The sequence below is a fragment of the Cryptococcus neoformans genome, chromosome 11, assembly GCF_000149385.1.
Source record: "Cryptococcus neoformans var. neoformans B-3501A chromosome 11, whole genome shotgun sequence".
Lineage (NCBI taxonomy): Eukaryota > Fungi > Basidiomycota > Tremellomycetes > Tremellales > Cryptococcaceae > Cryptococcus > Cryptococcus deneoformans.
Window position 1 is genome coordinate 788508 of NC_009187.1, and position 23446 is coordinate 811953.

Sequence of the window (23446 nt, forward strand, 5' to 3'; positions counted from 1 at the left end):
CGCCAATTGATGCTCAACATTTTGCAAGCCGAATATCGCCATCAGCCACCTTTCTTCACCTGGTTCCAATCCCTTAATTCAGTCGATTATTTCCAAACTTACCGCAAATAGTGTGATCATTTTGGAGTCAACAGTCGTGGGAGCTTTGTGATTTAAGGAAGATGTACTCCATATTCGAATGTTAATAGAGCGTTTGTGTCTTGGAGTTTGTACTCCCTTGTGTAGTAACGTATAAGATCACTGATATGGAAGTTTGCATACCTTTTTGTTGACAGCTATTGAGGTCAAATTACCCATACCGGTCGCCCAACGTGGCTCTGTGGTCTTCCTGTACGAATAGTTCTCATGATACCCGATTGCACGGCGGTCGGCACGACCGAGCAGGAGAGAAGAGATTGTTCTTCTGCACCATGCCATTGGATAACCCCACCCCTAAAATGAGGCCCAATTTCCTGCCAGTGATTGGATTGGAGCTCACAAAAGACGAATTTACTCTATTCTCATAGACTCATATATACCCTTTAGATAATATAGTTCACTCTTCTCATGGAAACTGTTACATGAGCGATAACCTCTTCTCCCAAGCTGATAACGATTTGCGAATCAATTTCATGAATTTGAAATATCAGACAGTCGGTATCATAGAAGAAAATGCTCAAAGTTTTGAAGGTCCAAGGAGTTCGATGATACAGTCGTTATAAGGACTGAAGAAGGCCAAACTTTTTGGCCTCAGCCATGTTGAAAGAGCACAGAGATCAGTGAAAGGTGACGCAGCAGTACAAGATAAGTAAGACGGCACAGGTATTCGGGAAACCTTTATCTATACACCCTTGAGATATGCTTCCCACTATATCTCTACTTCCGACTACCCTGGTATCCAATACGGGACTGCCAATCCTGCAAGGGACTGAGAAAGGAGTTCAAGCTCTTGTACCGTAGTGGCAGGTTGGGGGGATAAAATATGTTGCGTGCCAGAATGTAGCCGAAAATAACAGCTTCTACCAGTGCACGACGAGTGCGGATCTTGTAGAAAATTTGACGTACTTTTTCCCTGCTCTGGTATTCAAATTTGAGATGAACATGAGCTTTTTTTTCATGATCATTCATTTATTTAATAATCGTTCAACGAACTATTATATTACGTAGGAAGGTCGCGTCTTGACCAGCTTTCAATTGTCACGTGACCTGAGTGTGCTTATTATGGTGACGGAATGACATGCCAATCAAGCTTCGGCATCCGGCCGTCCACGTCATGAAGATGCGGTGCAACTGTTTATCTTCCACTCTTTCCCACAAACTATTCGTATTCTTCTGTTCATTCTCAACTTCCATCTCTTACAGAACAACATCAATGGGTCTCGCTTCTAAACTTGCAGCTTCTCACAACCAGGCTGGCGTCGGCGCTGGGGCCGCTCCCGCGGGTGCCCCCTCCCAGCAAGCTCCTCAGCAGCAGCAGTATGGTCAACAGCAACAGCAATACGGTGCTCCCCAGCAGCAATTCCCCACTCCGCAGACTTACGGTGCTCCTCAGCAGCAACAATATCCTCCCCCCTCCAGTGCTCCTCCAGTCCCTGGTAGCAGGTGAGTCATCTTTCATTTGACGCCCGGGTTCCCGCTGATTATTTCCATTATACAGGCCTGCCGCAGCTCCCACGCAAGGACAGTACGCTTCTACGCCTTCCCAGTATGGCCAGGCGCCTGGCCAGCCTCAATCTCAATACGGCCAACAGGCTGGGCAGTACGGTCAGCCTCAGTCTCAATATGGCCAACAACCTGGTCAATACGGTCAGCCTCAATCCCAACAACCTGGTCAATACGGTCAGCCTCAATCCCAGTACGGCCAACAAGCCGGCCAATACGGCCAGCAGCAAGGACAACAACAGGGCCAATACGGTCAGCTTCCTTCCCAACAGTATGGCCAGCAGCCTCCAGCCTACGGCGCACCCGGTACTGGTGCTCCTCCTCCTCCTTCCGGACCTGCCGGTGCCAACAACTCCAACCCTCAATACTTGCTCAGTCTCTTGCAACAGTGTGTTCAGGACGTGAGTGACTCGTCCTATGTGTTGGACTGTATATTTACAACCAACTCTAATACAGCAAAATCTCCAAGCTTTCTACCCTCCTGGTTCTCTTGAGCCCATTGCTCAGCGTGTTGCGCAATCTGGCGCGCTAAACAAAATTGCCCAGGAATGGAGGCTCCCTTTGGAACTTGCTTCTGATCTCGTCAAGCTCTCATTATTCGATGTAATCCTTTACATTGATGACTCCGGTTCCATGGCTTTCGAGGTATGTTTCCTTGCTTAGGTGCTGCAAGACAAGACTGACGGTAAACTAGGGTGGCGGTGAACGTATTGATGATCTCAAGCTGTGAGTCTATGCCTATCTTAAAGAGTCTATTAGCTTTGGCTAACCCACTATCATAGCATTCTTTCGCGCGTGGCTTTCGCCACCTCGCTCTTCGACCACGATGGTATTCAGGTCCGAATGATGAACTCTCGAGTCGAGGGCAACGGTATTACCAGTGAAGCCCAAGCCCTCCAGCTTATCCAGCAAATCAAGTTTTCTGGTTTGACGCCTCTTGGAACCTCGTTATGGCAGAAGATTCTTCAACCCTTGGTCCTCGCCCCTGCCCAACAAGGGAGGTTGCAAAAACCCGTTGTTGTCGTCAGTAAGTTCTGGCCCTAATTTTAGCGGATTGAGGCGCGAGGCTGATGGATTTTAGCTATCACTGACGGTTCTCCTGCTGGTGAACCTAAGGAGGAAATCTTCAACGTCATCCTTCGAGCTGATGCCGAACTTAAGCGATCTCGTTACGGTCCCGATGCTGTCTCGTACCGTGAGTCTGTCACATACCGGTCTTATTGTTACCATGTTAACCATTTCATTTGGCAATCAACAGAATTCGCTCAAGTCGGTGACGATCTCAAGGCCCAAAAATTCCTCGAAGAGCTCGACAACCATCCTGTCATCGGTAGTCTCGTGGATTGCACTTCCAACTTCGAGGCGGAGCAGGAAGAGATGATGAGGAAGAGCGGTGTCAACCTTGACCCAAGCATGTGGATCGTTAAGCTCTTGATGGGTCCTATTGACACCAGCTACGATACCAAGGGTAAGTTTTTTCTTTCCTTCTTCTGTAGGTGATGGGAGAAGGTCTTTGAGCAACCGCTCCACCCCGAGTGGGTTATACTCGCGTTCTGATTAATTTCACTCTGCCAAAGGATTTATGTTCTGAGCGAGATTTAGACGCTTGAGTTACTCGTGAGGGTGGAGCTGACCTTTCCTCCTGATCATCTTACAGATGAAAGGAACCGCTACAAGTTTCAAAACTAACTTTGTCATGACAGACGAGTAAACCCACACGGGAATCTCAATGTGAGCAGCCAATGTTGGGTTGAAAGAGGAGAATATTTGAAGTAAATTTTAAGGGGATTACGCACACGATTGATCCCGGATATCAACGATTGGGCAGTGTGGAATAATGTCTGAGGGAATGCAATGCGGCTGGGACGGTCTGGTACATGTAGCTATATGCCCGATGGCTTAAAAACAGACATCATAATGACCGCTTGGCTTTTATTATTGTCTATATGTTATGTAGGGCCGGTCCGTCTAAGTGCAAATGTGCATGAGCAACTTCTTGTAATCACTTTCCTGGCTCAATTTTATGGAGCAGACTCATTCATTAGATACTTCAGATTTAGCGCGCCCACGGTGCCTTAGTACCCGCATCCGTTCCTTTACCCTCGTTTTTATCTCCTCTTTCTTCTACATTCGGCACATCCTCGCCCCAACACCATCCCCCTACCCAAATACCCTGTACCACAACCCTCTTACCAACCACCTCTCCTAAAAACATCTTCTTCAAACCTCCATGCGGCTTTACCCAATTGGGCATCTGGGACAAGGAATACAGTAATGGAGAGTGCTCGGAGAAGGAGGCGCCAAACTTGAAAAGCGTGAGATGGTGGAGGGAGAGGGTATAGAGGTCGGTTATGGGTGCAGAAGGAGGCGAGGTGGCAGATGGGTGATGGGAGAGAGCCAGTGATAATGAAGCTGAAGGAGTGAGGTTTGAGCCTAGAAGTTGAGCCGAGCCGAAGAGGTAGCTAGATGTTTGTATTAGCCAAAATGTGTGGTAGAATGAAGATGTAGAGACATACGGTAAGAAACAATAATCATCTAAGCCCCATACTCCATGTGACCCTGCAGGTTCTAGGTTGTACGTCTTCTGCAGAAAAGTTGTTAATTCAAGGTACCTAAAACCAGCCTGGTCAGCATAACTCGAGCTGCAACAGCATTCAGTGAAGATTCACCTAGTGAACACTCTCAAAATCAATTCGTCCTCCTCTTCCTCAGTCCCATTGTCACCGCCAACCCATCCAGGGACGACACAGCACCATAAGCCGAGTACAAACGCGAGCTCGTGACCCGTCCCATAATCCAGTCTCGTCGGGTGTCCGAAAGCATGAGAGTTGATAAATAATGGAAGCAATTGAGAACGAAGGTTGGAAGGGATATCCCATGAATCAATCAGCGGGGGTAATCTCTACCATCCATGTTAGTGGAAATCTTATGCGAAAAGCAGCGCACCTCTTGTAGCAGTTTATTGTATGTCCTGAATGCAAGATTGCCAAACCTCTGATTGGATTGCGGCTGAGGAGTTGCATCTTCTACCCAGCTAGTCATTTGATCCAGCATATTCATAAGGCTTCGTATTCCCTACCGAGGAAAACCCGTCAGCCTTGTTTTGAATGGCTTTGAGTTAGCTTACATGTGCACTATGGTCAAATGGACCTCTTATGATCTCTTTCCCTTTCAATCGGTCACATCTCCTTTTTATCCAGGCCCAAAAATACTGAAAACCGGGTGAGCTTTGCCACCTTGACACAATAGCATCATTTGTGAGGCATGGTCGAGGCGGAGCTGGGTCTGAGGGGATGTGGACGGCTCTTGAACTGGAAGCTTCAGGTTGCGGGGGCTGGGTGTGGGGTTGCATCTCTCTGTTGTTAATCCTCTAACTTGGAGAAGATGTTGAGTGCGTGAATAATGAAAGTGATGCCCTATGTATTCAAAATGTTGACAGAGTAGAATACAAAAGGAATCATATCCACAAAATATGCGTTCGTCACTTGCGCCCTGCTGGTTGCTGGACAGAGTTGCATTCTCAAGATAAAACAGTGACGTCACTCAGCGATAATGGAAAAGGCCAAAAGACGGATGACAGAGTGTACGTATGTACATATACCGCGCGCTCAGTCATCTTCTGCAACGAAAGCTTCCCAGTTTCGATTACCTTGGATTACCCCCTGATTGAAGGATAACACACGTATTGAGTCAAGATGAAAGTAAGAACGACTGCAGGCTGTTCTAGACGTCCATGATCAAAACTCCTATAGTATGCCATTCATGTCTCGCCGCATCCATTACGCGGATGTCTATGTGTCTCTTGACTTAGCCATTGAGGTCGATGGATCGGGACTGGCTGAATTTGAGTTTGGTTTGAACCCGCTCAAATACTAAACTAGCTATCAGCTCCTCCTGTCCGTCAATCAGTACAAAAGCGATCTTGGCTTACTCTTTTGTAGAAGCCGAAATGACCCGGCAAGTCCTCCGCTCCTTCCTTGAATTCTTCGTGGTCCTCAAACATTGGGGGCTCACCATCATCAAGTGCGGTCTTCTCCATTGTAATTAACTATCTCAGCTCGTCAGTGTAATGTTCGAAAATATAATGAACGAACATGACGCACTCGTCTACCCCACTTTCCAAAATCCTGCACACTTCCATCCCCGATCTTTAATTCCCTCATTCCTTCTACTTTAGGGATATCGATCTCGTCATAATCCTCATTAACGGTTGGCAAGAAGAAAACTAAACGGCCTTTGGGCACAAGGATCCATCGCGCAAGGAGAATCAGGTCGAGAGTGAGGTTGGCTAGTTCGTAAGGGCGAGAAGGGGGGATATAGTCAGACCGTCTGGAAAATGAAGTCAGTATACCTATGTAATGCTTGATGGAAGAGATAACAACGTACTCGTGAGAGTAGGTACCATCAGGTAATTGATACGGCTCTTCCCTCAAAGGCTTCTTTCCCTCCTTGCGACCGAGACGCTTTGCACCTGCTCTAACGCCATCTACCAGCACGCACCATTAGTGTCGGGTAATCGAACAAAGGATACGACATACAAGGAGGGTCTGTAATGATAGCATCAATCCATCCACCCCGACGAATGGGACCTCGAGTGACATCGAAAATATAGAAGTCCAGGAATTTATCCTGGAGTCCGTATTGCTCAGCAGCACGAAGAATTCCGGGCTTGATTCCTTTGCCCTTCTCTAATGATGTTGTCAGTTCAGGCAATTGGAAGCCAGAATCGATCAACCTACTTTTGCCTCGGATTTGTCTGCCATCAATATCTGAACCCATAACATAAGCTCCGAATTGCGCGACTGCGTATAGCATAGAACCGGTTCCAACAAAGGGATCATAGATGAGTTTTCCCGGGGCAGGCTACAAGAATACCATTAGCCTGCCATGAGGAATTCCAAGCGATCACTCACTAGGGCTTGGTTAGCCATAAGGAATCCCATCTGTGCCTCCATGGAGGTGTTGCCGTAGTATGCTCGAGTTTTGACGGAGTGAGAGATAATCAACTGCCTAGCTCGACCGTTTCCGATCTAGCTCGGTGAGAGGCAGTTCACAGATCACTTTAGAAATGAAGCTTACCTTTCGACCAAAGTAAACTCGGTGAAACTTGCCATCTCGCGCAAGGCGTTGCTCGGGGGTGTTAGCGGCGACCCAATCGTCTGATGCGCTCTGTCAATCTAATATGACGCAAAAGGCAATGAGAACAACTCACAATCCTCGTAAACAATGAATTCCACTTCTGGATTTTTTAACCTGATCTTGCCTTCTAAACCAGTGTATTTAAACGAGTTGATAGTTTCTCTGTGCAGGTCAATCAGCAACATAATCTATATCTTAAATTACGAAATGACTGAACTTACATTTGTCGAGGCTCAGGGATGGAGTGGTGAGCACTTTCAATGATAACCTTGAAGGAAGAGTGTTTGTAAGGATCCAGCACATGGAGCTTTGATTTCAGCTGCGCATGAAGCTCGTCATAAGTTGCGCCTTCTGCGTAGACTTCAGCTGCAGAGCTACAACGGCAGTCAGCGTTGCTCTCAAAAAAAAAAAAGACCAAGGCAGTAAGGTTTACAGCACCAAGGCAGTAAGGCTTACAGCACTAATGTCTCCCTGTCCAAAATTTTCTCCATATCGTCATCTTTTTCCAGCTCTATCACAAGTAATCCTCGGGTTTTATCCTCTGACACAAATCGAATGGGAAAGCCGAAGACTTGCGATATGGAAAGAAGCGATGGGAGCCGGAACGTCTTGTGGTCTATGACCAGTCGGAGGGCATAAAGGGGCATGCTTGGGTCTTGCAGCGAAATTTAAGACTGAAGTATCGGGAAAGAGCAAGTTGTACAGTGTTCTGTTCCGATTTTTGCCAACTTTTTTGGACGCCAACAACGAAGAGACAGAAATGTAAACAACCACCGTGGGGAAATTAACAAAATAACAACGTTAGTCACGCGCTCTGCAAGCAATTGACTTCAAAAGAACGGTGATCAGATTAAAGATTACGAGTAATGTTGTAATGCCTTTGGTGTGTTCTAACCATACAGATATTGCAAAGAACACATAAATCAACTATCTACAAAATTAATACGTTGTTCAGACCAGCAGTACGAGGCCACTCATTATCGAGCTCATTGCTTCCAGTCATATAATGCAACGAATCCGATCGTTCCAAGCGACACTCTTCATCATGGCCCGTACGTACGTCGTCGTCAAACAGCAGGGCTACCACCATCCCTCCTCACAACCTCGAACAAATGTCATAATACCTAGAAGGTGAATCTCAGGGAGCTGCCTGTAATTTCCCCTCAAATTTCAACTCAATCTCAAACATCAAAGTCGCAATCATAAGAGGAGACCCTAACCATGTCCAGAGACAGAAGCTGAAACGAGACCGTTGGAAAAACCTTGGCTGAAAAAATGGCTACCGAAGGCGCACATAGCAGGGTCATATATCATGCTAGGTATAATTTTGGGGCTGTTGGCAGGTACGCTGTATATATCTTGTTTCCCAAGGATCCTCTGCAATAAACAACCAGGCTTCGTCCCCTTGATGAAATGCCATAGTGGTTGAGTTTGGCTGACGTTTGGCACGCGAAAAGATCGTGTCACGACCCGTGGTCGTCACCTGATGCAAGTTTTGGGAAGTTGAAAATCGTCACAAAACGTGTTGTATTACGAGAGCACGATAGCAACAAGACAGCCGAATGAGAAAACATTAATGTAACACACAATGTATGCATCGGCCTTTGATATAATGTAAATTTCTCTACCGATATAACGGTTTATGTAGCCATGACGGCTGTAAGTCTGAAATGATGTGCGTCGGGGTTGGTGGGGTGAGATGTAGTGTGGAGAACCTCGCATACAACGCTATGGTAATGGTTAGCAGAGCAACACGGCAACACGGAAAAAGCCAATGATTGGGCTTACTAATGGTCGCCTGGTGTAACCTTTTCGTCAATATACGCAGCGCTATCGAATGATCAGCCACGTCCTACACGGGAAATGGGAATACTTACACAGCAACATTGTACTGTTTTGTCCAATAACCTGAAAGAGTCACCGCACCCTTCTCATTGTCATCCACCCAGCACTTTGCGTCTCCCAGGTTGTAATGCTGACTCCTAAAATAGTACACAGCGACTTTTCCGGCGCTAACTTTGATGTTTACCCTGATCCTCGATCCGGATTTATGCGAAACCCAGTAATGCTTCTCGCCATTCCAAGCAAAAGGTTCCCAACCGTCGGCTTGGGTGGGCTTCATAGGGTTCTTCTTGTCATTCGCGTCTGCACAAAACAAGCGGGGTTGAGCAATAGCAGCGATGTGTTCACCAGTGATCGGATCATCATTCGTAGGGTTGACGACATCGCTGAGAGGGGTAAACATTCCCACAGGCGGGATGGAGTATGGAGTGAGGGGAACAGCAAAAAGTCGTTTCTCGTGGGATAAGGCTTCAAGAGGTTCGGTTTTAAAAGTTTCTTCCCATCCCTCTGGCGGGGCTGCGGGATCGACAAGATGAAGAGTCTCAAGGGGGACATGGACGTCAATAAGGTCGGTAAAGGGATGAGTCGTGGAGATGGTATCCTGCAAAGGAGGGGCAATAGGAAGGCCGTATTTTGAGAGCATGCAGAGTTCGGAATCGAGATAAGCGATTAGAAGGTCTGACAAAACACGCTGTAAGGCAGGTTAGATCAGACCCTATGACATTTACTAGTCTGGTAACTCACATGACCACGAGCATTGGGATGTAGCAAATCTGGTTGGAAGAAAGTCTTTGCTGTCGAGTGAGGATATCGCAAGTAATGGTTGAACATCAATCTCTTCATAGACAGGTACGGCACATCGTAGTACAATGCAATGGGTGAGTGCACCATTTGAGGGTCTCCATATCCTTGATCTTGGGCTACCTGTGGAGCCCAAGCACCCAGAATGAGGATTGCAGGCTCATTCTGGAATTCAGAGAGGGCGCGCAGAAGCTGATCGAAGAACGTCTCATAGAGAACATCGCTGTAAGCGTCTGATCAGCGACGCTTCTCAGGAAGTAATAATCATGGATCATACTTCTGGTCATTGACGTCAAATTCTAGTATTATGAGGTCGCTGTCCGCTGGAATGTGATGGGTCCCGCAGAAAGCATAGTAACTCGAATCCATTCCGCCGATTGCACCGTTCGTGAACTCATGATCCGCCTGAACCAATTGGTAATTGTTAATGTCTTAAGATCACTAGGGCTTAAAAACTTACATCTGGAAAAGTCTCTTTGAACCACTCCATCAGAAGTGATGTATAGCATCCTGGCCCTGCTGGATCTCCTTGAGGAAACCTGTCGCTGGGATGCACACCGTGGCAAGCAGAGACTAAGCAATTGATTAGCCTGGATTTCAGGTATGCTATATATCCTGCCTAAGCTTACCACTACCGCCCAACACGCCAATTTTGATCTTCTCCCCATTCCTAGCCTTCTGCAATACCTTGCGCATTCTCGCCCCTGTTCCTTCGATTAATCGACTATTACGCAATCCCTCCTCGTGATACAAAGAGCATAACCTTTTTCCTTCATCGGTAGTCCCGCAGATACAGTCCTGGACAATCTTCTCCTCATAATATGGCTGGCTAACCGCGCCTCCACTCGTTATAGATATTTTTGGTAATGGTGGTAGGCCCTTGACATGAGGGTGGACGAGGGAATAAAGAAATACTAGGAAGAACGGGATAGATAGTATTACTATCGGCTTCCATAACCGCCTGAACATAGAATGGATGCTTGGATAGCCATGTGACGCAACGGGGTGCGATCGTCCACGTCGGGATGGAGAGGGCGGGGGGGAAGGATCGCGGGAGAGGAGCGGTCGGGAAGAGCTCGAGCCTTCAGCTGATGCTTGTATTCCGTAAGAATCTAGTTCGTGATCATCCGGCATTGCTGGCCATGTGGCGGGTCGGTCGCTGCTTGCTGTTGGTATCGAAGAACAAGAGACAACTCTTATGACAGCCGAAACGCTTGCCCAAATGAAATATCTGCGATATGCTGTTCGCCGAGCTGTGCCTCAGTGGCGATTTAATTCCCGCATATGAGTGGCGAGTTTAGGTTTTTGTACCCAGCTGCATTTATCTGGCCTGTACCAGAAGTATACCTCTTGAAAACCATGAACAGAGCCACACACGCTCATCCAAGGAAGTCTGAATGGGCACTGTGAGTACTTTGTATCTCAGAAGGAATTGCAGGCCTTACAATACATCTGGCGGTAGTCTTAAAGATACCGGAAAGACAGACTGATCACCCAAAATTGTTCTCCTTTGAGACTAAAAATACCTGTGTGCCTGGTGCCTGCTCCAGAAATAATCTGCTTCTCACCTCCGACCATCTCTTGAGTATTTTCGCCTCTCATTTCAGTTCTTCCCCATATCATCCCATAGAAAGAATCCGACATGGTCAAGGACAAAAAGCAAAGTAAAAAACGAAAGCTCAATGGTCGCGTTAACGAGCCAAAACCCGTCGCTTCTCTTCCTACCCCACCGGGAGATACCTCGTCTTCGTCGTCGCTCATCGAACCTGAAGAGCTTGAAACCGCTATCTATGTCCTAAATACGCTGTGCGAATTCCCCGAGGAGCTTTCTGACAAGAAGTACAAGGAGCTGAAGCGCTCTATGTACGACCTACACCGTGTTATGGCAGACGGGGCAACACTGGGTAAGTGGAGGAACGCTTTTGGTCTCCATGAAACATCATAAAAATGATGCTGATCATGAACATCAGGCGCTTCCCTTACCTCCAAAATCTCCGCAGCTCTGCAGGACTACCGATTCAGCGATGCTCTGATCTTCTTATTCGAGATGTACACGAGGCGTATCGCTCCGAAGCTGGGTGCTCTTCAGCGATGGGTCAGAGAGTGCGATGCCACTTCAGCCGCCGATGGCTCGCCTGGCGACGCCGAAGCTCTGAAATGCCTGGATCTTATCCTTCGCATTGCCAATATGACCAATGCCGACGAGCAAGCTCAATCTGCATTCGCCAATTCAAGTTCTTCGGTGATCAACCACAGAGAGCCTTGGGTTGCGAGAGGACCAATTGAGGGCGAGATCGCCATCTGGGAAAGGATGCAGACGGGAGCACTGTTTGGTGTGTATCTTCTACAGTTATCAATTCGTTAGTCTAATCCCCTATCAGACGGTCAAATACCGCCCAAGCCTTATCCCCACTTCCGTCCGGTCCATCATGTTCCTGCCGCCGAACGTCGTCCACCCAATCTTTACGACTCCACTGTCTATGGATCCTCCCCCTCGGCTATCACACTCACACCCAAAGAATCTCGGCCCAGGAAACCTTCGAAGATGGAAGTTCCGGGAGTCCCAGGGGCATTCATCGTGCTGGATGTTTTCACACCGGAAGAGTGCTTGCAGATTGTCCAGGCCGCAGAGGCCATTGGATTCGACAAGGACGAGGCTGCTGCTGGTTCAGCGATAATGAAGACATCTGTGTGTATCATCTTCGCATTGCATATGTAGCCACCCCTAATATTTTATCAGATCCTCGCCCGAAACTTCGTCTGGCTTGCAGACAAACCATTCTTGGAACACTTTTACTCTCAAATCCTTCCCTTTGTCCCTCAAAGAGCACCTGTTTCTCCTGATGGACACGGAGGCGGGAAAGTGCGGGGTATCAATGCCAGGTTCAGGGTTTATCAGTATAACGAGAACCAACTCTATCGCGTGAGTATAACAATTTATCTTGAAGTTTGCACATTTTGATGATCTCTTTAATTAGCCGCATATTGACGGCGCTTGGCCTGCTGCTGGATTGCATCCCGAAACTGGAGAGTACCTTCACGAGTAAGCACATGTTACCGTGTTTCTTTCATCGCCAACTGATAAGTGGTCTATCACAGTTCGTCGCCACCCGACGACCCCTTATGGTCCAGATACACTCTCCTCGTCTATCTCAACTCTGATATTCCAGATGACACTGGCTGTACAACATTCTTCTTGCCTTCAGAAACCATGGGCGTGATGGAAGCCACCTCTGTGAAACCCGTCCAAGGAGCCGTACTTTGTTTTCGTGCGTTTCCATTTTTTTTTGACGAAAAATTATTGCAAAAACTTTGAACAGCGCTGATTTTGTTGTTGCAATGTACAGCTCATGGAGATACGCAAGGTTCTCTCTTGCATGAAGGTAGTGCAGTGGGTGCGGGGGGCGGCAAGTTGGTCATCCGCACTGAACTTCTCTTCGAAGCTCCAGGCTTCGGGCAATTCAAACCTCCCACCAACGGTAACGTCACTGCTCAGTCGTGAGAGGTTGTGCATGGTGGTTTTAACGTAGCGTACTTGTATCATATCTGACCATTAGGGTCTCTTTTTACTTGTTATTTATGTATAGGCTTGGAATCATAAGGTACATATGGTAAATGCTGCAATTTGTTGTACAAGATACAAATACTGTACGAGGACCGTTGTGATTGAGAGTAAGCATTGAGTGAGACCATTTTCCTTTTGCGTACGCCACTACGTACCACAAAACCTCCTTCCTCATCCGCCCTCGTGGATGCTGTTTGTTCCCTTATGTATTGCTTTATTAATCATGGCTGGCCACAAAATACCACGCGTAAAGAAGCTGCATATCTTCTACTACATCAAAGAAACAAGTAATACACGTCGACGTGAAATCATCAAGTACAGTAGCACATATTATAACAGCACAGAGGTTTTAATAACCATTACACTTTTCGAAACATCCTTTGTTTCACCATTCGATGCCTCCGTTATACGCCATACTTCCAGGGCTTCCTAATATTATTTTTGTCCCCTCCTCTTTCCCTTTCTCTTCTTTAGAACCCGACTTAACGTCTTTGCCAGGCACTGTGTGTCCAGCGGTACTTCCAACTGTCCTTACACTTTCTGGACTCTCGCCATCCACTTCCTGAGGGGTTGCTTCGATGACAAGATCGGGTGTAGGAAGATCGGCCGCGAGGCTGAACAAAGTCACATCAAAGTAGGTATCGAATAAATCTTGGTCGTTGGGGTCACCTGCGCTGGTTACCTGGGGCATGTGGCCCGCTGCCGTGGATGCTGACTGGGCGACAGGATCTGTTCGGACCATATCCGCCTGGATACCTGCCTGATGCGCCTCAAATATTTTTGTGAAGACCGCCATCGCATCTTCCCCTCCAACCTTTTTCTCACCATCCCCAGGGGCTGCAGCGCTAGCCAAAGCCCTCTGGTCATCAAAGAAAGCTTTGTGCTGAGCAATCTCTGCTTTAGTAGCAGCCTCATCTGCCGCAAGCTGGATACCAAGAGCATTAACAGGATCCTCTGGTACCGTGGCGGGGATAGCGACTGCCGCAGCGGCCGCAACAGCAGCTTTCTTGGCCTTGGCAGCCTCTGCCTTCGTCTGCTTGACTGGCTTTTCGGTGCCAGCTGCTGTGGCAGTTGATGATTGTCTCTTCCGCTTCGTGGCCTTCTTTTCTTTTGGACTTTCCCCTAGTGTCCCTTGGGTTCCAATAACGGCAGTGTTAGCCGGCGTTTTTGCAGACTCTGGCGTTGGTACTTGAGCATTTGCGGGTGTGGCGGGAGAACCCTTGCTCTTTTGACGTTTGGACGGTGGCGGTTTGAGGTCTTCGACTCGCAGGCCCTTGTGTCGGATAGCCTCTTGGAGATTCGAAGGACTGTCTTTAGGAAGGGCAGGCGGTGGGAGGAGAGTTTGAGGTTGAGCGGGCGGCTGTTGTTGTTGTTGGTTTTGACTAGACTGTAGCTGAGAGGCGGCGTGATTGTGAGCCTGTTGGACCATTTGTTGAACGTCAAGTCCAATGCCAGTTGCCCCTTGAGTACTGCCAAGGTTGAGGCCCAGACCTGACCCCGCAGCAGCCACATTCGCTGGAGCGGCATTGGGTGTGGTTTGGGCCTGCTTCTCTCGATCTTTCTGAGCTATCAATCCCTTTGCCATCTGAACAGCTGATACCATGCTCTTGAGCTTCGCCTGACCAACAGGCTTTTCAGCCATTGTGCGATAGGTAGCTTGTGCTTTCGAGAGAAACTGGCTAAGACCGGCACGAAGACGAGGGAAATCGGCGAGATTGAAGATGAAACGATTACGTTCAGCGAGGAGGGCGGCGTAGGAAGGCGTGGTACACTGTTTTCTGTCAGCTATTGACATCTTCAATCATCGCAAGTACCTACCATGTTGATAATCGTTAACACAGACTGAGGTTCAACAGACCCGCCATCCGAAATCATCAATAAGTAGATAGGCAATCTTGATTCTGCTTCTTTTGCAATCGGAAGAATAGTGCGAAGCTCGTTTCGGTAAATGTCGGGATTGACGTCCGTGTTAGGTTGTTTTTCTGTCAATAAGTCAGCAACAGACACGCTGATCATGGCCTGAGTTCACTCACCAAGCCCGTTCCGAATGAGCGATTCCTGCATCCTGATGAACTCTAAGATCTTCAACGCGGAAAGCTCCAGTCTTTGAGCAGTCGGTGTTGCAGTCTGGTGGCCCGCAGGCTGTTGAGTCTGAGGCTGAGTTGGTGGCTGAATTGATTGAGACTGGCTTCCTTGGCCAGCATTTTGCTGCGCCTGACCCTGCCACGCCTCTCCAAGCCCAACACCGGTACCTACATTTCCAGCACCAGCGTTCTTGGCCGCTTCCAAAAACCTTCTTTGCTGCTCTGATAAAGGCTGGCCTTGATTTTGATTTTGGGATGCCAGCGTTGGTGTGACACTAGGACCAGCGACGTTCATCGGAGGTCTCACTTGACCCGGCGCCTGTCCGGGGGTTGATCCTTGACCAGGTGGCATACCTGCCCTCCTCATATTTGCTTGAGCCATTTTGTTTCGCTTCATCGTCATATAGGCATCTTCCATTGGCTGAAGAAGACTGATGTAGATGTGGCGCACTTGTTGAGCTACCTGCATGTTGGAAACAGGTGGTTGACCAGGTTGAGTGGGCTCAGTGGCAAACCCAAGTTGGCCAGCAACGAACGTCCAGCGCATAGGCTCAATCTGCTTTGATTATCAACCTGATGTCTTTCGATGACCTCGTGGACTTACATGGCTAGATCCGTTATTCTTGATTACCATCTGGAACAACTTGTACAGGTTGACCTGTCGTCCTTCGATGGTCGGTATCCCACTGGTTATGCCGTTCTTAGCCATCATCTGTCTCAAATAACCGTAGAAACTCTCCTCCGGAATGTCGTTGATATCCGGACCTCCCGGTCCTGCGTTGGACTGTGTTGTAGCTTGAGACAATTGAGGAGTAGAGTTAGGGTTCGCCTGTGGAGGTTGGGAGGACTGGTTGCCCTGAAGTTGGTTAGGCTGAGGATGTTGAGAGGCGGAATTGGCCATCGTTGCTGAAGTCTGGCTAGGGGTAGGGAAATGCGGAAGCTGGGTGTTGGTCATGGTTGGAGTGACAAGTTCTATGGGGTTAGCCTGTGAGCCTCGCAAGGCTTGTTGCTGGTTCTGTTGTTGCTGTTGACTTTGCTGTTGCTGTTGTTGCAGAAAGCGGGCCATTTGTTGAGCATTTAGAGTTCCTTGCGACCCTTGCTGACCGGGCGCTTGTCCTAATTGAGACTGGTTTTGACCTTGAGCTTGAGCTGCTTGCGCTTGCGCTTGCGCTTGAGCTTGGCGCGAGAGTTGGCTCATAGTGGCTCGGGCAACTTCGCTAAGCTGGCTGTGCTCCATCTGTAGAATTTGCTCTTTCGCATTTGCCACAGGTAGTCTTATTCAACATCAGTAATTGATCAAGAACGTAAACAAGTCAACCTACAGACTAGCAGCAACGTTCAGCGCATCATCCGGGACGGGCACAGCTCGCCTCTTGATCTCAGCAATCATGACCAACAACTGAAACTTGGCTGCTTGCTCTGCAGCCGTTCTTCCGGGCACACCCAGACCCATAGCTGAAGGCTTTCCTGGCTGAATGATATTTCCATGCGCAGCTTCCGACTCAATGATCTTCTTACTGAGATTCGAAGATGCACCAATAAGTTTATCGAGTGGCCAAGTGGCAATCACTTGATTAGGTAGCGGTCGAGCGCCAGATTGAACAGGGTTTGTGCCTTGCGGTGGCCGAGGGGCAGCAGGACCAGAAGGAAGAGTCGGGATGTTATTCGACATCCGAGGCGTTTGCCTGTTTTGAACAGGATTTTGGGCATTATTAGGTTGATTGGGTAGAGTTAAGTTAAATGGAGGGTTGAGGCTATTGGCATTGTTGCCCATTTGCGGAGAAGTCATCGGTAGAGTGTTGCTTTGGGGCATTTGAGGAGTTTTCAGCCCCCCGCGCTGTTGCCTTTCCTTGACCTGCTGAAGCTGTTTGTTGTTAGCACTCATTATGTATTAGATGAACATTACTTACAGCCTCAAGTTGACTCAAGGTGTTGGCGAACTGCGACCCTGGAAGATCAAAATTGCCACTGGAAGGTATTCTTTGGTGACCAGCCTGCTGGCTCTGACCTTGGTTCTGAGCAGATTGAGTCTGTCCAGATGCAATTCTCTGGTTGAACATCTGTCCATTAATACCGACCGGAACACCAGCTGCACCCATATTATTCCCAGTCTGAGCTTGAGGTTGGTTTTGAGCCTGGTTTTGACCCTTCAACATCCCAACAATCCTCTGGAGATCTTCCAATGCAGCCTGCGGGTTCCCGTGTTTCTTGAAAACGGCGGAAGCAATGTCCGACCGAGTGCGCATGAATTCGTGGACTTCGGGGCTGATTTGAGGTGTAGGATTGGATGGCGCAGGTTGGGGCGGAGGGGGCTGGTTTTGATTTTGGTTCTGAGTTGACTGTGCCAACATACTGTGTAGAAAGTAAGAATCAGATTTCACAGTTGAGCAACTTGACGAACCTTTGTAGAGCCGCACGACGAACCGAATCGTCGCCTATCATTCCCATGTTCATCCCCAGGTTAAATTGACCGCTCTGACCTTGGCCTATGTTTCCTTGTTGAATATTCGTGTTGCTACTTTGAGGTTGTGATGATTGATTGAGACCAAGGTCCGGTTGGTGCGAGTGTACTGAAAACTGATTTTGGTTCCGCTGCACTTGATTCGGCTGATTTGGCTGCTGCGTTTGGTTCTGCCCCATTCCACCAAAACCCCCTATCCCTCCCATCCCTGGCAATCCTCCCATGCCTTGCATCCCTGTCATGCCTTGAACACCTATCCCCAAATTTTGTTGCTGTGTTTGCGCTTGAACTTGAGCCTGAGCTTGCGCCTGGGCATGAGCCTGGGCTTGTGCTGCCTGAACAGCTTGGGCGGCTTGGCGCGCCTTTGCTTGTTGAGCGGCAACCTGGGCCTGGATGGCAGGATTATTTGAGGTTTGTAGTCTTTCTTGTTGCATTTGTTGACTGTTCTGGCTTTGAAGGCGGTTAAAGGTAGGCAGCATGATGTTTTGCAAAGTGTCGTTGATAGATGCCTGGGATGGAGGTTGACCAGATTGTTGCCTCTGCTGTTGCTGCTGTTGCAATTGCTGTAATAACTGAGGAGGGATGTTTCTGAGGTTTCCCATTGCTGGCTGCTGGGCTTGATTCTGTGGTTGGGATGGACCTGCCTGGTTATTCATTCCCATTTGGTTCGCCAGGGAGGCGAACAATGCAGGATTGAGCTGATTCAACTGTGCCATGTTGAAGCCAGCAAAAGGGTTCTGCTCTTGGTTGTTGTTGCTCATGATGATGGGTGAGCTTTTTCATAAGAGAATGCGAATGAGACCGCGAGTCGGAGAAGCGAAGCCGCGAGGCAGTTGTCCGCTGCACAAAAAAGCAATGCCGACTTGAGATCCGGATATGTGGTGGCGTTCAATCTACGAGTGCCGTGCCCGATCTTACTTCAGAGTCGTCCAGGAAAGGGTTTGAGGAGAATATCAAGTCGGGAGAATAAACGATTGAAGATGATGAACACTAACGAAAGGATGAGAAGTGAAAGGCTGCCTGCAATGGAGGAAGGTGAGATGATGACTGGATTTTTGATTGTTCCATTATTTGTCATTTGCCCTGAGATTTTCCGTACCGACGTACCGGCCGACCTTTCCGCAAGAATTTTATTCTGGACGTGATCTGGTTTTGTACGAGTGCATGTAGGAGCAGGACAGAGTAGATCAGTAGCAGATGCATGTCATATTTCCAGAGACAGTGATCGTACATATATGGAGCAAAAAAGGGCATTCGCACATCACTGTGGAAATGCAGGCCAATTAAGAAAGGGACAAAAAAAAGAGAATTGCCTATCCAGGAATTGATTTGGGTTCGTCTCGTAACGCAAAACGATATTAACAAAGATTACGTAACTTACCCCGCGTTTATTGGAAAGGAACGACGAACGAACGATCCTAGTACTATCACTATTACGCTAGAAGCCAGATAAAACCAGGTCAGCTCGGAGAAATCTCCTACTTATTTATCACTTTACGTATTTATCACCTAATGATTGTTAGTGACATTGGGACATGTAGTATTCCACGCACAGAGGTATCGTTATCGTTGTCCTTGTATCCACGAAAGGGACAGCGTTGAGGATCCGACCTCTTTCGATGATGCCAGTCGAGCCCCTCAGTTCACAAGTTATGGAAGCTCACCACTACATACTATCACGGGGCCTGGCGATATCAGTCTTGTTCTGGCACAGTGCGGTCAAGCCAGCGAGATGTCTAGGCGTAAATATAACTTTGAACTCGTAAGGTGAGACATTGAACTCTGGGACAAGCCGTGGGTTTTGTTATAGGATAAAGGTATAGTCAAGTGGCTCCAGTGAGCTGGCACAAATCAAACATGACGACATACGTACATCCTTGCTCGAGATTTGTCAAAAAGTGTCTCGGCCTCTGCGCCCAAAATGTGTCCAAATCCAGGACAATCTGCTCACTTACAGACACCTGCCCCGTACGTGTCATTTACCAACAGGAGTTCTGCTCATCCCAGTCAAAGCTGAGGAACCTTAGGTTGACTATAAAGCGTGATCGTAACACAATTTGTCTTAGTGACGTCTCAGAACAATTTACGATTGGGGAAAATCTTGCTTAGTTCTCCGGGTGTTGGACATCTTCACTAAGAAAAGCCGCTCTTGTGATTGCATTTTTCTCAAGAGGATCAATCAGCAGTGGTGGAATGGACAATGGAAGATGAACAAGGCATTGCTGACGGCCGATTTCGATGTTTGTCCAGATTACTGATGAGCACTTCCGCTCCACCGAGCGTCTTGAGCTTTGATAATCCAGTTATTGCATGTTCCTCCCCGTTTCTATGAGTGCCTTTCCCATCCTTATTTTCCTTTTTCCCTTGCCTTCCCCCGTACTCATCTGAGAGGTGGAGGCAGACCTTGTACAGTAAAGGGCGGGCTTCATTTCAGTACAGCTTGTAGATATTCTTTAGAGAAGCCGAGGCGTTGCTGTCGTCCAGCTGATGAAGTTGCAATTTTTCGGAACATATCAATCTGCTATTGCTGACCTGTCTATGAAGTTCTACCGGAATGGCTAGAGATGGCTAGAGATGATGCGTAGTGGATCACTTTAACTGAATTCTACGGTAAACACTTTATCTATAAATCAGCTTTGCTTTTTGGCGATTTTCGTGTGAGGACACGCTCGAGCTTGGCATCATCAGCAATTTGTCGAGAATAAGCAAAAAAAAGAACCAGGATTGAACAAAAAAGTACATTTTGCAATTGTCGACTGCAGAATAGTAGCGTTCGACTACAGGATAGAACCTAATAAGGGGTACCGACGTGTGTTTAAAGTTGGACACGCTGTTGGTGTATTGGTAACATTAGAGCTTCCCATTTATGAGTTTAATGGCCGCCCTTTAGTGTCGGATAATTGCTCTAGCACGGGGTTCGATTCCCCGACAGCGTAGATTTCTTTCTGTTTTTGTACTTTTCGGCTTAGATCATAATTTGGTTTGCGGCTTGACTGCTGCGTGAGGGCCCACCACCACCATTTTTTATAAGCTTTGCAGCAGGCATGTTGGAAGATGGTGAATGAAAGAGTGGAAGTATGAAAACCCGCATATTGGCTTTCATAAGATGATATATATAATACCGGCACAAAGTCGAAATACCAGAACGGAACGCGTCGCGTCAAATTCTGAGCCGAAAATCAAAACAAAGACGAAGAATTCACTTTACTTTCTACCTTCGTTGGGACACACACGTCTTTCATCCTTTTCCTTTTCCTTTACTTATATAATTTCATAAACTCAACGTTCTCTTCCAAGGAAGTCCCATTTGAGGATGTCTAATATCATCGAATTCGGTGCTCCACCTCCGCGTTCATCATCCTCTAAAGCTCGCAATTTCGTTTCCCCCTCTACCGGGCTTTCAAAAACGCTTTCCTCAGAAAAAACATTCGAAAAGGTCAACGGCAACCATGAGGCTGAGTCTCACATATACAGGGATGAAGATTCAATGGAAGAAGACATCATGGGAGAAGAGAGTATGCTCGTGGATACCGATCAAGAGGAGGACAGTGATGAAGATGAGGAAAAGGAAGTCATTCATGGTAGGTCGTGTGGCTTGAGATGTCTTCATGGTACATCTTGAGATACCTTTATGCTAATTTGTGACGGCAGTTGAAGTTCGACAGAAACCCTTTTCTCATTTGCGAGAGCAGCCAATCATGCAAATCGTCACCCAATTTATTCAAGAAGACCTGGCAAGGGTAGAATTGGGATGTGAGTTGTCCGGATGGAATGAGATCAAGATCCTGAGGGACCATGTCGAGCGTATATGGGTTGAAGAAGGAGGTAGGTGATTTTGTTTCTGGGTCTTTGCTATCTCGTTCTGACCCGTTGACACAGTCGCAGGGGTTGCATCGGTGCAAGTTTCAGAAGTAGACATTCAAGTGCATGTTTACAAGACTTCTTTGAATAATGAAGTTGAAGATTTCTCAGCAGATTTGGATGGTATGACTTGTTATTCATTGACTTTCAAGTATGAGCTGACAAGGATACCTGCAGACGATGATAGCGAAGAGAAGGTCTCTGCGGCCTCTGTTCGTTCATTACCTTCTGCTGAGCTCGACGGCATTTGGGACACGTAAGTCCATTATCTCTATTGTTTCAGCTATCATATGCTTAATGATGTCTGGCAGGCTGGTCTACTCTGATGACATCAAAGCTCGTCTTCTCAACTACATTTACTCTACTATTCTGTTCTCTGAGAGCGATATCGACTTTAACGTCATAGCGTGGAACAGGGTCATTTTGTTGCATGGTCCTCCTGGAACGGGGAAGACCAGTTTGTGTAGAGCGTTGGCTCAGAAAATGTCCATACGGCTGTCTCAAAAGTATGTCTTTATGGATGTTCAGGAACACAGTAGAGGTCGGCAGAGGCTGACGATGATAATTAGGTATCGACATGGCAAAATCATCGAAATCAATTCACATTCCCTATTCTCCAAGTGGTTTTCTGAGTCAGGCAAGTTGGTGCAAAAGTTATTCCAGACTGTTACAGAAATGGTGGAGGATGAATCTGGTTTTGTAGTGGTCATGATTGGTGAGATATTTCCTTTTCTTTGTCTTACTGTCAGTTCCCACACTGTGTGCTAATAATGGATGTCTCAGATGAGGTGGAGTCTTTAACAGCGGCAAGAGCAGGCGCCATGAAGGGCAACGAACCATCTGATTCTCTGAGAGTGGGTTGGACAGCAGAATCGAATACTTTGCATACTGACGTTTGGCTGATCAGGTCGTGAATGCTCTTTTGACTCAACTGGATAAGCTGAGGACTCGCAAAAATGTGCTGGTGATGACCACGTCCAACCTCGTCGATGCTATCGGTTCGTCCTTTCAGCCTGCACCTGTAAACTTTCAGTATATGAATGCTAAATGCGCCCTAAATCAACAGACGAAGCATTCATATCCCGAGTCGATCTCCTCGAATCAGTTCCTCTCCCACCCCCACGAGCCATCTATTCTATCCTGTCTGGATGTTTAAAAGAATGTATCACCAGAAAACTCATCAAGCGATGTCGGATATTGGATTGGAAAGCGGCTGAAGAGGCGCTCCGAGAGCGAAAGTTTGCCGGTGAAGTGTCGGTAGCAGAAAAAGAGAAGGAGGCAAGAGAAGTAAGGGAGAGAGGGGTGGCCGCTTCACTAGCCGATCTAGCTGTCAAATGTCACGTAAGTCCTGTTTCATCATCCTTCTTAATAACTTGGGGTTGATGTGATGGTGCTGAATCACGCTCCCCATGCGATCCCCGCAGGCGCTCGAGCTTTCCGGCCGAACACTGCGCAAACTTCCAGTCATCGCCCATGCACGATATCTATCTTCCTCATCTTCCTCCACATCATCTATGGGAGAGTATAGATCACTGAAGGTGGAGAGATGGATAGAGGCGATGGGTAAGGTAGTGTATATTGAGCAAGAGAAGAAACACGACTTGACACGTGGAGGGAGTACGCTTGATGCCGTTCGTGGTGAGACGGATGCCAGGCGGGACGGGATGAATGGTCATGCTGAAGCACATGGACATGGACATTCCCATATGGAGAAGAATGAGGTGGGGATGATGGTGGGTACAAAGGTGAAGCATTAAACAGGTGCCGTGTGGAGTCCACAATGGTTCATTTTGCATGCGCATAATTCCTTGCATGTTTTCATGATACATACTTGCATCCTCTTTCGCTTTGCCAGGTGTAGCATCTCTTTCTATGCATTTGCCAATTTTCTCATCCCTTTTTATTCCCAGTTTCAAAGTCATGTCTTTTTTTTGGTGAGAAAGGAATACATACATGCAAGATCAATTTGGGCGTTCTAAGTAAAAGATTAAATGAAGTGACTAAAAATGCGAAAAATGCAATGAAAGACATTTTGAGCAGGCTAAAAAGATG

At 47.5% G+C, this 23446-nt stretch overlaps 7 protein-coding genes and 1 non-coding gene across 8 annotated transcripts; 4 read left to right on the forward strand and 4 right to left on the reverse strand.

The window, feature by feature from the left end:
- Window positions 1-1351: 1351 nt before the first annotated feature.
- Window positions 1352-3330, forward strand: CNBK2740 (hypothetical protein; the record flags this gene model as incomplete). The annotated part of the gene is made up of 8 exons (XM_767810.1): window positions 1352-1581; window positions 1637-2042; window positions 2098-2286; window positions 2336-2367; window positions 2424-2668; window positions 2723-2836; window positions 2900-3109; window positions 3299-3330. The coding sequence occupies 8 exons, from the start codon at window positions 1352-1354 to the stop codon at window positions 3328-3330; spliced, it is 1458 nt and encodes a 485-aa protein (XP_772903.1).
- A 367-nt stretch (window positions 3331-3697) lies between these two features.
- CNBK2750 (hypothetical protein) lies at window positions 3698-4993 on the reverse strand (the record flags this gene model as incomplete). Its single annotated transcript, XM_767811.1, has 5 exons — window positions 3698-4103; window positions 4158-4253; window positions 4311-4543; window positions 4588-4716; window positions 4769-4993. 5 exons carry the CDS (start codon window positions 4991-4993, stop codon window positions 3698-3700), a joined length of 1089 nt encoding a protein of 362 aa, XP_772904.1.
- A 439-nt stretch (window positions 4994-5432) lies between these two features.
- Window positions 5433-7427, reverse strand: CNBK2760 (hypothetical protein; the record flags this gene model as incomplete). Its single annotated transcript, XM_767812.1, has 11 exons — window positions 5433-5513; window positions 5573-5689; window positions 5745-5970; window positions 6028-6127; window positions 6180-6329; window positions 6381-6504; window positions 6555-6671; window positions 6721-6800; window positions 6854-6942; window positions 7002-7154; window positions 7237-7427. The coding sequence occupies 11 exons, from the start codon at window positions 7425-7427 to the stop codon at window positions 5433-5435; spliced, it is 1428 nt and encodes a 475-aa protein (XP_772905.1).
- Window positions 7428-8420: 993 nt separating this feature from the next.
- Window positions 8421-10557, reverse strand: CNBK2770 (hypothetical protein; the record flags this gene model as incomplete). The annotated part of the gene is made up of 7 exons (XM_767813.1): window positions 8421-8508; window positions 8569-8610; window positions 8658-9313; window positions 9367-9646; window positions 9701-9828; window positions 9884-9996; window positions 10053-10557. The coding sequence occupies 7 exons, from the start codon at window positions 10555-10557 to the stop codon at window positions 8421-8423; spliced, it is 1812 nt and encodes a 603-aa protein (XP_772906.1).
- A 508-nt stretch (window positions 10558-11065) lies between these two features.
- Window positions 11066-12925, forward strand: CNBK2780 (hypothetical protein; the record flags this gene model as incomplete). Its single annotated transcript, XM_767814.1, has 7 exons — window positions 11066-11327; window positions 11394-11756; window positions 11805-12112; window positions 12164-12346; window positions 12402-12466; window positions 12523-12692; window positions 12771-12925. 7 exons carry the CDS (start codon window positions 11066-11068, stop codon window positions 12923-12925), a joined length of 1506 nt encoding a protein of 501 aa, XP_772907.1.
- A 448-nt stretch (window positions 12926-13373) lies between these two features.
- On the reverse strand, window positions 13374-18294 carry CNBK2790 (hypothetical protein; the record flags this gene model as incomplete). Its single annotated transcript, XM_767815.1, has 7 exons — window positions 13374-14759; window positions 14807-14970; window positions 15022-15628; window positions 15677-16346; window positions 16395-16936; window positions 16983-17411; window positions 17497-18294. 7 exons carry the CDS (start codon window positions 18292-18294, stop codon window positions 13374-13376), a joined length of 4596 nt encoding a protein of 1531 aa, XP_772908.1.
- Window positions 18295-20360: 2066 nt separating this feature from the next.
- CNBKt040 lies at window positions 20361-20469 on the forward strand. Its single transcript has 2 exons — window positions 20361-20397; window positions 20434-20469. It is a non-coding gene; the product is annotated as a tRNA-Gly (tRNA).
- Window positions 20470-20846: 377 nt separating this feature from the next.
- On the forward strand, window positions 20847-23151 carry CNBK2800 (hypothetical protein; the record flags this gene model as incomplete). Its single annotated transcript, XM_767816.1, has 10 exons — window positions 20847-21114; window positions 21185-21358; window positions 21413-21517; window positions 21572-21650; window positions 21706-21900; window positions 21964-22109; window positions 22178-22248; window positions 22302-22392; window positions 22461-22735; window positions 22819-23151. The coding sequence occupies 10 exons, from the start codon at window positions 20847-20849 to the stop codon at window positions 23149-23151; spliced, it is 1737 nt and encodes a 578-aa protein (XP_772909.1).
- Window positions 23152-23446: the final 295 nt, after the last annotated feature.